Genomic DNA, 16,254 nt, shown 5'->3' on the forward strand with positions numbered 1-16,254 from the left:
AGAGAAGAGAAGAGAAGAGAAGAGAAGAGAAGAGAAGAGAAGAGAAGAGAAGAGAAGAGAAGAGAAGAGAAGAGAAGAGAGGGAAGGCAGAAAGAAGGCAGAAGAGCAAGGGCTGGCCGCCGGCCCACACAATGTATACGTGGAGCTTCCGATACCCAACATCTTGCTTCACTGGGAAAGGAAGAAAAGAACAGAACAAGTCTGTGAGATCTGAACTGGCACAACTGGGCTGATGGAGAAGCTCAGATCCCACCAGTGTGGATCCAGGCCGTTCACAGGGAATCATCCCCAGCACCCCAGCAGGCTGTGCTTCTAGGCTCCCCGCCTCAGCCTTCTCTCCTCTGAGCCACAGGCCCACCACAGGCCAACATCAGCACCAAGCTGCACTGAGGGGCCTTCCCCAAGAACAGTCTGGCCACCGCAGCACATTGGCAAGGGTCACTTGAGGCTCTTATCCCTTCCCTTGGTGGTCCATCCAACACTCTTCCGAGCGACATCCTGCTGCCTTTTTCCCCCGAGCACAGACAGGGAGAGAGGAGGAAGAGCAGGCATGCAGGAGGCCGCGTCCGGCGGGAGAGTTGGCCGCTCACTGTCTCCCCCACTTTGGGCCTAAAACACCGTCCTCATTAATCTGCACATGCAGTAAGATTTCAGCATGGGTGGAGAACCTTTTCCCCAAAGTCCTGACAATACTGGATTTAAGCTTCTCCAAAATGTGCAGCAAACAGGACTTAATAAATGTTATTTCATGGAATTTGTCTTTGGACCATAAGAATGCATATCTGTGTGAAAGAATGTGTATGTCTGTGTTTATGTGTGTGTCAGTGAATGTGAAAGTATGTGGAAAATGTGAGTATGTGTATATGCCTGAACATGTATGTAAGTGGGTATGTGAATGTGTGTACATGTGTGTGTGAGCGTGAGTGTGAATGTGTATGTGAGTCTGTGTGCGTGAGCATGTGGATATATGTGCATGTATAGGAAATGTGGGCATATGCCCACATGTGAGTCTGTGTATGTGTAAGTGTGAGCATGCACATTATGTGTAAGTGTGTCTCTTTTTGTTTGGCTCTGTGAATCCATCATTGTGATTTCAAAGAGAGGTCCTGAGGCAGTGGGCTGTCATAGTACACTGGGAAGAGGGCTGGGGATGCAGGCCTGGCCCTGGACCTCACGTCCTATATGACCTTGGGCAAGCCCCTTTATCCTTCTAAGCATCCCTTTCCTCATCTGTGAAATCGGAGGTTTGCCCTGAGGTTCCTCCCAGCCTTAAATCTGGGCTCCTTCCACAGCTTCACAGGCATGAAGGCTGAGTCACAGCATGGAAGCAGAATGGGAACTGCCCTCATCTCCTCCCAGCCAGAAGGCTTTTTTGTCCCCCAAGGAAGATCTAGTCATGGTGGCTAGTGCCATTTGGGGCAGTCCTCTCAATCCCAGTGCACTCACAATTAGTAAAGGTCTTCCTCATTTATTTTCTTCTATAACTTCTCTAGGTTCTTAGGCCCAGTCAAGAAGCATTTGCTAAACACTGGCTATAAGCCATTTCATGCCCTCAGGAAGCTTACATTCTATCTAGCAGTTTTTCCCTCTGACACAAATACAACAAAATATGCCTGAGGAATGGATCCCACAATGGGTCCTCAAGAGAAGGGAAGGACTGTATTTCCTCTACAGAAATTGGCTTGGCCTGGTTTATTTATCTTTCTTTGCAGCACCCCCCCCAGGGGGTAGTAGTAGAGCCACAACCCAGGGACCCCTAATACACACAGCAATTGAACCATCTACAAATGATCATTATACAATGATACCCAACTCCAGAGGAGCTGTTACATACATCCAACTGGGTAACACTCTCTAGAGGTATCCCTTTCATTATGGAGATGGAGATTCCTGAAATGCAGGGCTCGGGATCATGGGATGATGTTGTTAGGGCTAGAAAAGACTTCAGAACCAAAGTTGAAGCCATGCTTTTTCCAGATGAGGAAAGGGAAGTCCAGAGAAATTAAGCAATTCTCCCAAGGTCACAGAGCCAACAAGTGTCATGGCCTTTTCATTCCAAGACCAGTTCTCTGCATGGTACACCACACTGTCTCTTACATCACCATCATCTTACACCATCACAATCATCACCATCATCATCATCACCATCTCCATCATCACCATCACCATCATCTCCATCATCAGCATCATCAGCATCTCCATCACCATCATCTCTATCATCACTATCATCTCCATCACCATCATCATCATGATCATCATCATCTCTATCATCACTGTCACCATCATCACCATCACCATTATCATCACCATCATTGTCACCATAGTAATGGTGATCACTACTATTAATATTAACAATAATGACAGCCAAGGCTAACAAGCTTTAAGTAACATTCTCAGGATTTAAATCCAAGTTCATGAATCCAAGTATGATACTTTTTCTCCCATGCCATGCTATAAGTGGCTAACTGTGTGACCCTGAGCAAGTCATTTAGCTTACTGAGTCCTCACTTTCCTCATCTGTAAAAAAAAAAAGGATCCATCTCTTTTTGTGAGGAAAAGGAGCTAGAAACCAAGGGGGTGTCGATCAATTGGGGAATGGAAGAAAATGCTATGGAATATAAATATGATAAGATACTATTGTGCTCTAAACAATGAAGAAGAGAATAGTTTCAGAGAACAAGACTTGTATGAACTGATGAAGGAAGGAGAACAATTTCTATCATAACCACATCATTGTAAGGACAAACACACTGAGCAGCCACAATTCCAGAAGACTCACTTTAGATAAAGCCTGCTGTCCCTGTCTTACAGAGAGAGGACAGATTCAACCGAGACATATTTTTGGACATGTCCAATGGAGGAATTCACTTGACTATGTATATTTCAACAGGGGATTTGTTTCTCTTTCTTTCTCAAGGTTGGGCAGACAAGATGAGCAGAAGAGAAGGCCAGTTTTTACAAAACAAAAATTTGATTAAAAATAAATTCATCAAAGCAGTTGTTCCAGCATGTGAGCCTGTGGTACAGTCCATGTCTCTCTGCTTTCCTGGCATCAGCCACAGGGTTCTCTGCTGCTGATGAACCATGAGGCTCCTAGATAAATCTAACATCCCAGCTCCTTAGGGGAAAGTGGGGCAGAGTCAGGGAACAGCTCCCCTGCCACACACAAGGGCAGATCCCTCCGGAGCCCCCTCCCCAAAGCAGGAGAGGGGAGAAGGGAGCGCGGGCTACCTTGATGTGCTCCTGGAGCTGAGCCTGGTGCTGCCTGGTCAGGTTCTCATGCTGCTTCTGGAACTCTGCGATGAGAAGCTGCTTCTGCAGGTGCTGCTGCTGCTGAATGAGAAGAAGTTCCTGCTGCAGCTGCTTTTCCCGAAGCACGGGGTCTACCATGGGCATCATCATTCTGAGATCCGTCCTCAAGTCCAAGGGTGTGACAGGGTCCAGCGTCACAGGAACCTCCGACTTCACCTCCACTGCAGGGCAGAAGGGAACAGAGACACATGGGATGGTGAGAGAGGCTGGGGGACATCCTTGAAAGGCTGGGAGCCACAAAGACAGACCTAGGAGTCATTTCCATACAGCTCACTAATGGCAGGTGTTAACTCAGACAAAATGAAAGTTTAACAGAGAGAAAAGCATCCTGGGATAACAAGCACTCCACTGGAATCAAGTGGCTCTAATGCCTACAAACAACCTAACTAGGGTCAGGCAAAGGGAGCTTCTTCTTAGGGAGTTGAATTTGGTAGGATCTGATACCGTGTTTCCCCGATAATAAGACCTATCCCGAAAATAAGCCCTCCCCTTACTATGTAAGATCCCTCTAAAATAAGCCCTCCCCCGAAAATAAGCCCTATTTAGATTGCTACTGTAGTGAAGGTGATCCCCTGCGCTACATGCTACATTACAGTACCCTCTGTATGCACCGCCCCCCCCCGCCGTGAAACACATGCAGCACTCCAAGCTGCATCCAATCAGAGCTGCAGCAGTGAGCACATCATCCTGTTCTTCCCCAGTGATTTGCTTATTGAATAAAGGTACATTTTTTTTTGTTCACATTTACCTGTTTATTAAAATTGCTGTCAATGTTCATTAAAATAAGCCCTCCCCTGAAAATAGGCCCTCTGGTGTTTTTCTGTCCAAAAAAATTAATAAGACAGTGTCTTATTATCGGGGAAACACGGTAGCACTCACAACCACTCAGCATCTGTGAGACTAAAAAGTTCAATGCCTCGTCAGCAAGAACAAAGCTTCTTCCCACCTGCTGCTGCACATTTACAGTCACAGACACACCCCAACCTCATATACCTCAGAATCTTGACCAAAGAGCAAAGCCTCCCTTCCTCTTTGAGTGAAGAAGTATGTTGGGTCACTTTTGTCATGCAAACATTCCAGTTGTAGCTCTGTGCACCATTAAGCACCTGCAAGGCATCTCTGGTGCCTTCAAAAGGAGCATGAGATACAAATAGAAAAAAGGTTGGATGTGGGTTTGAATCCTGACTCTGGTTCTTCCGTTTCTCTGGGTCTCACTTTCCTCAACTTAAATTAATGAGGGTGAAATAAGTGGCTTCTAAGAATGATCCTCTGGATTAAGAGGACTGAGGAAAAAGGAAATCCAAATGGCAGAGGAAGCTGACATGGAACTTAGTAAGTTACTTAATTCAGTAGAACATCAAACATGGCTGAGGGATCTCTAAAATGAAATGAAAGGAAACGTTCAGTTTACAACAGAAAAAGGCAATGGCAGAGAAGGAAGGAACATCGATATAATCTCTACTGTGGGACTGTGCTGAGCATTTTACAAATAGCATCTCATTTGACCCTCACAACAACCTGTGGAGACAGAAGCTATTCTGATCCCTGTTTTACAAATGAGGAAACAGAAGCAGACAGCAGTTAAGTGACTTGCCCAGGTCACAGGGCTAGAGAGTGTCTGAAGTGACATTTGAACTTAGTCTTCCTGATTCTAGGTCCAGCATTCTGCCCACTGAACTACCCAGGACAAAAGATTGACTGACTCCCCATTTCTTCTTTTTTAAATTGAAAGCCCTACATAGTCTGGCTCCAGGTCATCTTAGCAGACTCACTCCACACTCCTCCCCTGCACACAATCTATACTCCAGCCAAACTGTACTAGCCCCCTAAAAGATAGCCCCCCTCCCCCCTCAGTGCCTATCCAGCTTATGGCCCCTGCCTGCCCCCCCCTCTCCCCACCTCTGCCTTGTGGAACCCAGGGTCTACTTCAAAACCAGACAGAGGAGAAAGTTCAACACAGAGCCTTTTCTGATCTCCTCCCCCAACTGGTACTATTGCCCCCTGACCCCCAGTTATTACAGCCTTTGCTAATGTAAGTATATATTGTCCAGACCCACTTCCAGTAAAATGTAAGTCTCTTAAGGACAGGCACTGTCTCTCTTTTGTCTCTGTATCTTAGTAACTAGAACAGTGTCTGCACACAGCAAATGCTTAGTAAAGGCTTGCTAAACTAACTGGACTTTATCAAGGAACAAGTCACACAGATCAAAAAGTAACAGCTCCAAATAGGACAGAATCAGAGTCGGGTGAAATTGAACCTTGGGCCCAGCTCAAGCAGGAAAGAACCTTCACCTGACTGTACCTGACAGGGGGCCAGGCGGGTATTCAGCCTCTGCTTAAAGATTCTAGCAAGGAAGAGAGAGCTCAATATTGCTGGTTCTATAAGTGTGTATATGTAATGCATATATATGTATATGTGCACAGTGTGTTTGTATGTATTGTGTAGATATATGCATATATGTGTATATGTAACATGCAAATATATGTACATTTTGTTCTGACATTCTTTTTTTAGTTCCAAATTTTCTCCCTCCCTCCCCCCTCTCTTTGAGAAGGCAAACAATATTATATCAATTATACATGTGAAGCTATGCAAAATGTATATCCATATTATTCATGTTGCAAAAAAAAAGTAAATATATATATATATACTTCAATTTGCACTCAGAGTTCATCCATTCTCTCCCCAGAGGTGGATAGCATTTTTTATCATAAGTCCTTCAGAATTATCTTGGATGATCATTATATTGCTGAAAACAGCTAAGTCATTCACAGTTGACCACTGTTACAATGTTGCTGTTACTGTGTACAATGCTCTCCTGCTTCTGCTTATTTCACTTTGCATCAGTTCATTTATATCTTCCCAGGTTTTTCCTATAGTATAGTAGTATTCCATCATAATCATATACCATAAAATGAGCTGCTATAAATATTTTTGTACATTTGGGTTTTTTCCCTTTTATTTGATCTCTTTGGGATATAAACCTGTAGAGACACTGCTAGATCAAAAGCTATGTCATTTTATTAGCACTTTGGGCATAGTTCTAGATCATTCCCCACAATGGTTGGATCAGTTCACAACTCCACCAAAAGCACATTAAGTTCTTCTACTTTCCCACATCCCCTTCAACATTTGTCATTTTCCTTTTCTGTCAGATTAGCCAAATTGATAGATATGAGATAGGACCTCTGACTCAGGAGGACCTGAGTTCAAATCCAGCCTCAGACACTTAACACTTACTAGCCCTGTGATTTTGGTCAAGTCCCTTAACCCCAATTGCCCTGCCTTCCCCCTCCAAAACAAAAAAGAAAATGAGCAAAAATATTGTATTTCTCTAATAGAAATTTATAACATTTTTTTTAAAAATTTGACCATTGATAGCTTTGACTCCTGAAAACTGCCTATTCATAGCCTTTGGCCATTTATCAACTTATTTTTTTAAATAAATTTGGCCTAGTTCCCTTATCAGAGAAAGCTACTGCAAACATCCCCCCCACCAGTTTCCTGTTTCCCTTCTAATTTTGGCTATATTAGTTCTGCTTATGCAAATCTTTTTTTAATTTCATGTAATCAAAATTACCCACTTTACTTCCTGTGATCCTCAGTATCTCTTATTTTACTCTTATTTGCTCATAAACTCTTCCCTCATACACAAATCTGACATTTTTCATGCTTCTTCAATTTACTAAGGATATCACCCATTGTGTCTAAAGCATTTGCCCATCTTGACTTTCTCTTGGTATTCGGTGTGAGATATTACTCTATGCCTAGTTTCTGCCAAACTGCTTTCTGTTTTTTGCAGCAATTTTTGTCAAATGTTGAGTTCTCACCCCAAAAGCTTGGGTCATTGGGTTTGTCAAACACCACGCTATTCCTGAGCCAGTAGAAGACTGTTTTCATGATCACCACTTTGCAATATAGCTCAATATCTGGAGCTGCCAGGGCTGCACTTTTGAACTGTTTTCATCACTAGCAAGGTTTTCCTGTAGCTCCTTTGCAGCTTCCCTCCACGGCTGCTGCCCTCTGGGACCCAAGAGAAGAACTTAGCTGCTTTCTTGTGGCACAGGGCTTTCAATACCTCAATGCAGCTACTCTCTTTCCTTTGAGTCTTCTCTTCTCCAGGCTAACTATGACCAAGTCCTTGCATAGAGCCTCAACCCCCATGGACTCAAGGCCCTTTCTGGTGGCCCTCCTCTGGACCATCTCCAGCAATTAATGTCTTTAAACCAGGTTCCCAGGCGAGGAGACTGAAGTTCTTCCTAAACGAGGTGATGACAAAGGCCTTCATCCTATAAACACGTGAGCAGGAACTTTCCCTACTCCTTGTAATCTCAGTTTTATCTCTGCCAAGGAGTTGGCCTTAACCCCAAAGATCCTTTTCCACTTAGAGATAGGGCTTTAAGCTACTTCTCACATCTTATCAAAGACACTGTCATAGGGATGCCTTTGAAGCCTAGTTTAGACTGGATGAAAAAAGAGTTCCCTTCCAATTTTACAATTCTGTGGTTACCTCCAAATAGCCAGTCCTGGATAATGTCAATGATAGCCTCTCCTCATCAGAGTTCAAAAGGCCATACTGCAACCTCTATTCTTTACATGGAAATCCCAATAAACAGAGGTCAGAATTCAGCCCTATAAACACACACAGAACTTAATGTTTAAAGAAGCATGGGGTGTATGAGACCCCACACATCTATTTTGTCTGGTTTTCTTATAGTCAATAAACTGGAAACATCAACCCTTTAAAACATGCATGCATAACACACACACACACGTCTACACACACACATATAACCAGTTCTCCCTCCTTTCCAATAAATTCCCCAAGCCCCTGAACCAGTTACTGTAAACCTCAAAGAGTAATTTGCCTTCTTAACCTGCTATCCCAACAGAAATGATTGGGTCTAACTGCTTGCTTTTATTCAGAGTCTAATCACTAAATTGTGAAAAATCACCCTCAACTTACCCAAAGTGCTAGTGATTATAAATAATTGCCCCAGACCGAGAGAAAGCGGCAGGCAGGATCCCAGCCTTTCATCCAATTTATTCAGCAGCCATCCACATTCCATTTGTCTAGACTAAATATAGCAGCGTTTATACAAGAAATCAGGAGTGCTACCAGGGAGCAGAGGAAAGACATGAATATTTCATCCAATCCAGGGTGGCGTGGCAATCGGCAGATGGACAGAGGAGCTCAGGGCTGGTCATCTCTGGCCTGCTCCTTGAAAAATGGCTCCTTCTAGCCAGTCTTCGTCGGGTCATGGGACCAAAGGCATCTATTCTGGGTTTGGTTTGTTTTTTAACAGAAATTGTGGCAAAGGCCCATCCTGCTCAAGAGTGATGGGATTTGTTACATCCTCCATGAAGAGATAATAAACTGAATCCAGAGAAATGTGAGCAATCCTCTGCGGGAGCAAGCTGCTTCTGGACATTGCCTTATGGCGGATGCCTGTGCCCAGCACAGGAGGGCACAGAAAACCACTGTCCACAACTGCCAAGTCACCAGTATTAGCCAAAATGCAGCCCACCCAGAAACACCGATCAAAAGGCATAACCCAGGAGACAAGGAGGTTAGTCTGTCACCAGCAGAAGGTAGACTTTGTGCCTTGGGGGATTCAAATGCCTCCAAGAACAAGTGGCTGGCTGTATAAGGATAGAGAGAGAAACTAGGCATGGGAATGGCATAGGGAACTCCTAGATGAGGGAAAGCCCTTCACCAATGCAGGTGAAGACCGTCTTTGTCACTTATGATCTCAGAGAGTTCCCCAAAGCACTGAAAGATGAAGGAACAAAATTCAACTTCAATCTATTCTACTCAAACCACAGCTTTTATTAAGTGCCTCTGTGCCTAGTACTGTGCTAAGATATGGCGATACAAAGGTAAAAATAAAATTTACTCTTACTTCCCTAAGCTTATGTTCTATTGGTCATGATCACAGATGAATTAATATTTTATTTACATGTATACACACATTTATACATACATTCCATTTATACATATATACGTGTGTGAGAGTATGAGTGTGTGTGTGAAAGTGTTGTGTGTTTAAGTGTGAGTGTGTGTGTGTGTGTGTGTGTGTGCGCGCGCACAAAATAAATTAAACTGGAGAGACCAGACTGGACTCTGGTAAGATATGGCTCTTCAGCTGAGCCTTGAAGGAAGAAGCCAGGGGTTCCTAGAGGCAGATGTGGGAAGCAAGCATGCTCCCAGGTAGGAGGATGGTATTTGGGCCTGCAGGAGAAGAAATGCTCTGTGTGGGGAACAGCACAGAGGTCAGTTTGTCTGGAACACAGTGTGTGTAGGGAGGAATCACTCTGTAAAAGTAACTTGGTGTAACACATCACTAGGTGCAGAACAGGTTGCCGTCCACATTCCCTGACCCCTTTGTGCCTGGAGGGCTCTCACTCTTCACATCCACCTCCTGGAATCAGTCAAGGCCCAACTTAAATCCCACCTTTCACAAGAAGCCTTTCCTGACCTCCCTTAAGACCAGTACCTTCTCTTGTTGATGATCTCCAGTCTATCGTCTATACCTTCTTTGGGCAGTCATTTGCTCATGGGCTCTCCCCAATAACCCAGGAACTCCTTAAGAGCAGGGTCTGTCTTTTGCATTTCTTTGTATGCCCAGTGCTTACACCAGTTCCTGAAACGCAATAGGCACTTAATAAGTGCTTGTTTATCTAACGGAAGAGTTTTATTTTATCCCAGAGGTAACAAAGAAACAGAATTTCCTGGAGAGAATATCATGAGTTTTATGGCAGATATCTGGGTAACTTCTGGATAAGTCAGAATTTCTTTTCCTATATAAAAAATCTTCCATCAAAGTTTGAAGATGGGCTTTGGCATATGACAGCTGAGAGGTTTAATCTTCCACCAGTCAATTAGGATTAAACTGTAAGCAACCGGCAAGGGGGTATCATAAATAAAAGGCCATCCTCCAGTAAGGAAGAGCTGAGTTCAAGTCCTAACTCAGACACAAATATGTCTGTGTCATGTAACCTCCTGATGGGCTCTCTAAGAATAGTCACTCAAGAGTTACAAACAAAATGGAACTTATCTGCATAGGCAGAGGGACTTTCCACACCAGGAGTTCCACCACATCACTGAAATCACAGGCATGGTCCTTCTTCTTCATCCATTCCCCACCCCCTGACCAAACATTTCCCAACTCTATCCATTTACAGAATTCTCCCCAAACCCCTCGAGTAAACCTAACATACTCCCCATTCACACACCAGTTCTCATCCAGCGACTTTTAGTGCTGGTCATAGACAATACTACAACGCATGTTCCAGGATGACCAGCTCTGTGGTACCATAAGCCGTGAAGAAAAATTTCCATTCACACCGATGTTTGTTCAGCATCCGAATGTTCAAAACCAGAAGAAATTGATATGGATGCAGAGGAAGATGAAGAAACAAAGAAAAAATCTCCCAGCAAAAAAGGTGAATTGTAACTGTCACCAGTGAAATATACTATGTCCAGTGTAGAGAGAAAACGTGAATTAAAATCGTTCTGTTTGGGGAGGCTTGGAATTACTATTTTGTCTTTGTTTTAAACCCTCTCACTGCAAAAATATCAGGATTATGGGTTATAGGAAAAAGCTGGATTTTGTTTGGTTTTGCTCTTGGGGGGGTAGTTGAATTTTTTTTTTCAAACATTCCTCATGAATGTAATTTGTACTATTTAACTATTTGGTGTAAAATCTTGTCATGTGCACAAAAATTTATAATTCTCAAATAAAGAAAACAAGCTGTACAAGGAACAGAAGGAGGCAAAAAATGGAAGACACTGTCAAATATGAAATAGTCACAAAAGACATTTCTTTCTCTGGGGAAATTAGACAGCCTTAGAATGGTGCCTCTGCGCACAGATGAAAGGTTACTGGACTGCAAGACATCTAAGGCCCCTTCAGTTCCAACATGCTGGAGAAAAAAACATTTTTATATGGAAATGACAAAGTGAGGGTCTTCTTGGTTCTTTCCTGGCATTTCTGGTGCCTTGAATGTACAGCTAAGTCTGAGTTACCCAGAAGGTGTATGGAATATAATGCATGAACTGAGTAATTAAGGAAACTGAAAGTTATCAGGTATACTAATTTTATGCGAATTTTTTAAAAAGTCATTAGGTTCTAGACCTAGGTTTAGACCTAGAACGGCCCTTGAAGTTCATGTGGTACAATTGCTTAAATTTATTAGCTGAACTGAAGCCCAGAATGAAGTGATTTGTCCAAGGTCCTGTCAAATAAATTTCCACTAAAACTACTCTGATGTTCATTAAATTTTAAGGTTTTTAAACACATTTTGCTTTGACAAATAAATGCTTCAAAAGAAACATCCCCAAAATACCTCAACTTAAAATGGGCATTCCCTGAAAACATTGAGGTAAAAACCACCACAGTGTGATGACTGAGATCTCACATGCATTTTCCATTTTTGTAATTTAGCAATTACAAAGAGAAGGGAAAATGTTATGTGTTCCTTTGATTGCAAGGTACTAGCCACCATTTTCTCTTTCTCTGACAACCCATAAGACACTCACTGATCATTAATCAGATACTACTGGGAATTCAATCCCACTTTTTCTGTTTCCCGCTTCTCTCTTTCAGTAAGGCACCAAGTCTTGTTTTTTCTTCCTTCATGATGTCTCTCCAGTTCATTGTTTGCTAACCATTTCCATCAGCACCATTCCACTCCAGGCCCTAATGACCTCAAATCTGCACCACTGTAATAATCCCCTACAGCGGTCTAACTGCTTACAGTCTCTTCCCCACTTCCATCAACCATCACCAAATTCATCTTCCTAAAACACTTGTCATTCTTAAAAAAAATCTCCCCTCACTCCCCACAATCCATCCAAAAGAGCCCAAACTCTTTAGAATGGCATTCAAGGCTCTCCACACCCAACCTGCATCTTCAATTTTATTTCTCATTGCTGTCCTGTAGGTAACGTCTTCTCCACAGAGTGGATGAGTGGAACGGCATTGGTTAAGGCTCACCATGCTGAGCCCTGGCAGTACAAAGGCAAGACAGTCCCTGCTCTCAAGGAGTTGGCACGTCAATGGTGAAGGCAGACCATATGGGCGGTATCAACTGCAAGTCATGTGGAAAAGGTCCTGGGGTACATCTCTGATACATAACTATTTGGCAATGTCAAGGACTTTGGTGGTGAGGGCTTTCTTTTCTCAGTCTCCAGTAGCTGTGGCAGTTGAGGATGCCACAGCCACAGGACTTCAGGGGCTGTTGGGGGATCAGACTTCCACAGGGGTTGCTTCTACCTTGGTCAGGCTACTGGCAAGGCCTGGGGTCTATAGGACACTGCTATTCCCCAACCTGGTCTCCTTACCATCGTGATCTACAAAAGGCAAACTCCTTCCTCTCTACCTTCACTAACTTGGCATCCACCATGCAAAAGACCACTCCTTTGTTCTGTATTCCTCCTTAGCATTCCTGCCTTTCAGAAATTCTGCATTCTATCCAAACTGGCCTGTTTGCTGCTTCTAAAAGTCATGGATCCAGTTCTCTCCTCTGGGGGCACTTGTTGGAATGCACCCTCTCCTTATGCCCATTTCCCAGAATCCCTTGCTTCCTTTAAACCTCAATTTAGTACCACCACCCCCATCCTCTTAGCTTCCAAGGGCTTCTTCGTCTTCAAATTACAATTACTCATCTATTAACATGTTGTATTAATACATGAGGCTTTTAGGTAAAGAATCTCCAGCATCTCATCTTGACAAAAAGCAGGTACCTAAAAAGCATTCCTTGAACCGAAATGAAATAGATACAAAAAAATAAAAGACAGAAATATAGGAAACTCCAAAAAATTGAATTGATTTTATCAGAGATCTTTAGTTTTGTTTTTAAATTAGAATTTCTCCAAGTCATTTCCAAAGAAGGAGTCAACAAAAAAATCTCCAAAGTTTACTGAAAGGCTGTTTTTTCCTTAATGGTCACCGAAATCCGTCGCCTTCATCAATATACAGTACAAACATGTGCTAGTGAGATCTTCATCTCCCTTCTGTAATCTATGCCTCAGATGCCTCTGGAAAGGGAGACACAGAGGCATTGACAAACATCGCAAAGTGACTCAGACTGGGAAAGAAAAATAAATTAATGGTCCCGATTTTATAAACACTTGTGAAATGCGACCTCTGTGTGTATCATTATGTGTAGATTGCTTTACAATAACACAAGTGGCTCCTTATCATTTCCACAATCGAATGTAAAATCCTCTGTTTGGCATTCAAAGCCCTTCCTAAGCTGCCTCCCCCTCCCTTTCCAGTCTCCTTATATCTCACATGCATTGACATACCCTGTGATCCAGTGAAACTGACCTCCTGACTGTTCTCTCCACCAGACACCCCATCTCCCAAACCGGGGCATGTTCACTAGTTGCCCCCAAGCCTGAAACACTCTCCCTCCTCCTCTCTGCCACTTAATGTCCCTGGAGTTCTGCAAATCCCATCTAACATCCCACTGTGTGTAAGAGCCTTTCCTGACTCCCCCTTAATATTGCTGAGTTCTCTTTGTCGCTTATCATCCTACATAGATCTAATTTGTACATGTGTTTTTGTTTCATTGTGGTCTTACACATTGTCTCCCTCATTAGACTGTGAGCTCTTTGAGAAGAGGGACTGTTTTGCCTTTCTCTGCATCCTTGGTGCTTACAGTTGGTGATTAATAAATGTTGACTGACTGACATCATCATTACATCGACTAAAAGAATCATCAAATCAGGGATTTCCTCACGCAAAATAATATTATTGGCTTACCTAGAAAGCACTGTCTCCCAAGTGACCTTAGGTTTGCTATGTGTTTGCTATAGTGATACATTTCACATCAGAAACAGACTCATAAGTGAAAAGTAGGATAAAAATCGCAATACCAACAAGACTAAAGACGAGTCATCTGGGTTTGGATTCACCATCATCTCCTTTCCCAGATCTTGGAATGGAAAAGGACAGAAGCGCAATGAGCTGGGAAATCAATGGTCCTTGAAAAACTAACTGAGTCAAGTCAAAGGAACTTTTTAACCAAAGTCTTTGCGATGTTGATTGGATTTGCTTTGCTAACTTCATTCTTTTGAATTGACCAGACACTGACAATACCGAAGGCACATAAGCTACCAACTAATTTTTAAGATGTACTTGACTTTCAACTGTCACCTGATTTCCACTAATCTGTTAAGTAAAGACAGTAAAAACTTCACCAAGGGGCAGGGCTGACCATTCAAGTCTGTTGCTTCAATTCTCTGGAAATTAGAAATATGAAGAGAATTGGATTTCTTTTAAAAAAAATGTGAACCTTTTGCATTTCCTATGCATTTTCATATCTGATATTACTTGGACTTTGATGGATCCGTGATTTCAATTGGACGGCATTACTGTGTATCAAAAATGCTTCAGCATTCACAGAGACTTTTATGCTGTCATTCACTTGTTTTCAGTTGTATGTAATCAGATCGCATTTCCTGACCCCATGTGGGGTTTTCTTAGCAAAGATACTGGAATGGTTTGCCATTTCCTTCTCCAGCACACTTTATGAATGAGGAAACCGAGGCAAACATAGTTAAGGTTCTTGCCCTGAGATTACATTCCTACAGAGAAAGAGGTCAGAAATTGTCTGCATTTACAATTCACTTGGCTAACAAAAGAAAACTATCACTCAAATGATCTCTCCCTGCCATGGCTGGTATCAATGATAAAACTTCTCTTTACAACAGATTTGTGACCTGTCACCTCTCTCGCTTGATCAAAGGCATTACTCCTAAATGTAGGGCAAAGAAATGGGTAGGTTTTTTTTTTTTTCTAGAATTTTCATTCTCTTTGAAGTTGCAAAAAAAGCAACAATTATAAAGATATCAGAATAAAAGTCTTATTTCTACTCACTCTTGTCATTTCCAACATTTTGTGGTTTGTGATATCAAGGAAAATAAGGCGGATAAGAGCTTGTGTTCATATAGAGCCTCGCAGGTTCCAAGGTGGTTTGCTCCCATGATCTCAGCCTCAAAACACCACTGTAAAACAAGTCTTCAGTGGCTAACCCTAATGCTACAAAACTCTCAGTCTCCATAAAGCCCCTCCACCTTCTGGCTCATTTCTGCCCTTTCACTGTGGTTTCCTATTATTCCTGTTCACGCACTCTCTCTTCCAGTTAAACTGGTTGACCAGCAGGCTATTCTTTATATATGCCCTTCCATTTCCCATTGCTTCTGTTTAGGATACCCCCTATTTCAGGACTTCTACCCATCCTTCTCCCCTCCCCTCTCCTTGGAATCCCTCTTCCTTCAAAACACAATTCAGACACAACCTTCAACATCTACCTAATCTTTAGTGTTCTCCACCCTCCCCTACCCATAAAATTTCTTTGCAAACACTTCACACTTATCTGATTTTATATTCTATATCTCTGCCCCCCCTACCTCACCCTTCCAGTAGAAAAGATCATACCCTATGGAGGCTGGGGGGGGGGGGGGGAGGCGATGCTGAATAGGATATATATATCTCCAGACAAGGAAGTAGAAGATCACTGGAAGGAGAAAACTCTTAAGAACTGCAGGGTTTGGGAAAGGTTTCCAGCAGGAAATGGTGCCTTCTCTGAGCTTGGAAAGAAGCTAAGGAACCTAAGATGTAAAGGCCTTTCAGGCAGGGGGCACAGTCCAATCATAACCATGGAGGCAGGAAACTACAGGCCAGAGTTGGGCCAATTTGGCCATAATACAGACTAAGTTTCTGAGTAAATTAACAAACTTTTTTTAAATAAATGGATATATATATATTGCTATTTCTACCTGTAAATAGCCTACTTTTTGATAATCACATATCAATACTTTGAACACAAATTTGATGCCATATAATCGCTCAGATTTTCAGACATTTTACCTTTTTCTTCCTCTGTATAGTAGAGGTAATATGGAGCGCTATAATGCTGGACACAAAGTA

At 42.7% G+C, this 16,254-nt stretch overlaps 1 protein-coding gene across 11 annotated transcripts in view; it reads right to left on the reverse strand.

Annotated features, from left to right (window-relative positions):
• HDAC9 (histone deacetylase 9) overlaps positions 1 to 16,254 on the reverse strand; it is a 534,753-nt gene that overhangs the window by 82,724 nt on the left and 435,775 nt on the right. For all 11 annotated transcript variants that reach the window (XM_069094422.1, XM_069094416.1, XM_069094421.1 and 8 more), the window contains one exon: positions 3,232 to 3,473. In XM_069094422.1, coding sequence (XP_068950523.1) covers positions 3,232 to 3,473 — 242 coding nt within the window. The remainder of the gene's footprint in view (positions 1 to 3,231; positions 3,474 to 16,254) is intronic.

Source organism: Petaurus breviceps, unplaced genomic scaffold (assembly GCF_028583685.1).
Source record: "Petaurus breviceps papuanus isolate PSGF00001 unplaced genomic scaffold, PetGlider_PUasm1.0 218, whole genome shotgun sequence".
NCBI lineage: Eukaryota > Metazoa > Chordata > Mammalia > Diprotodontia > Petauridae > Petaurus > Petaurus breviceps.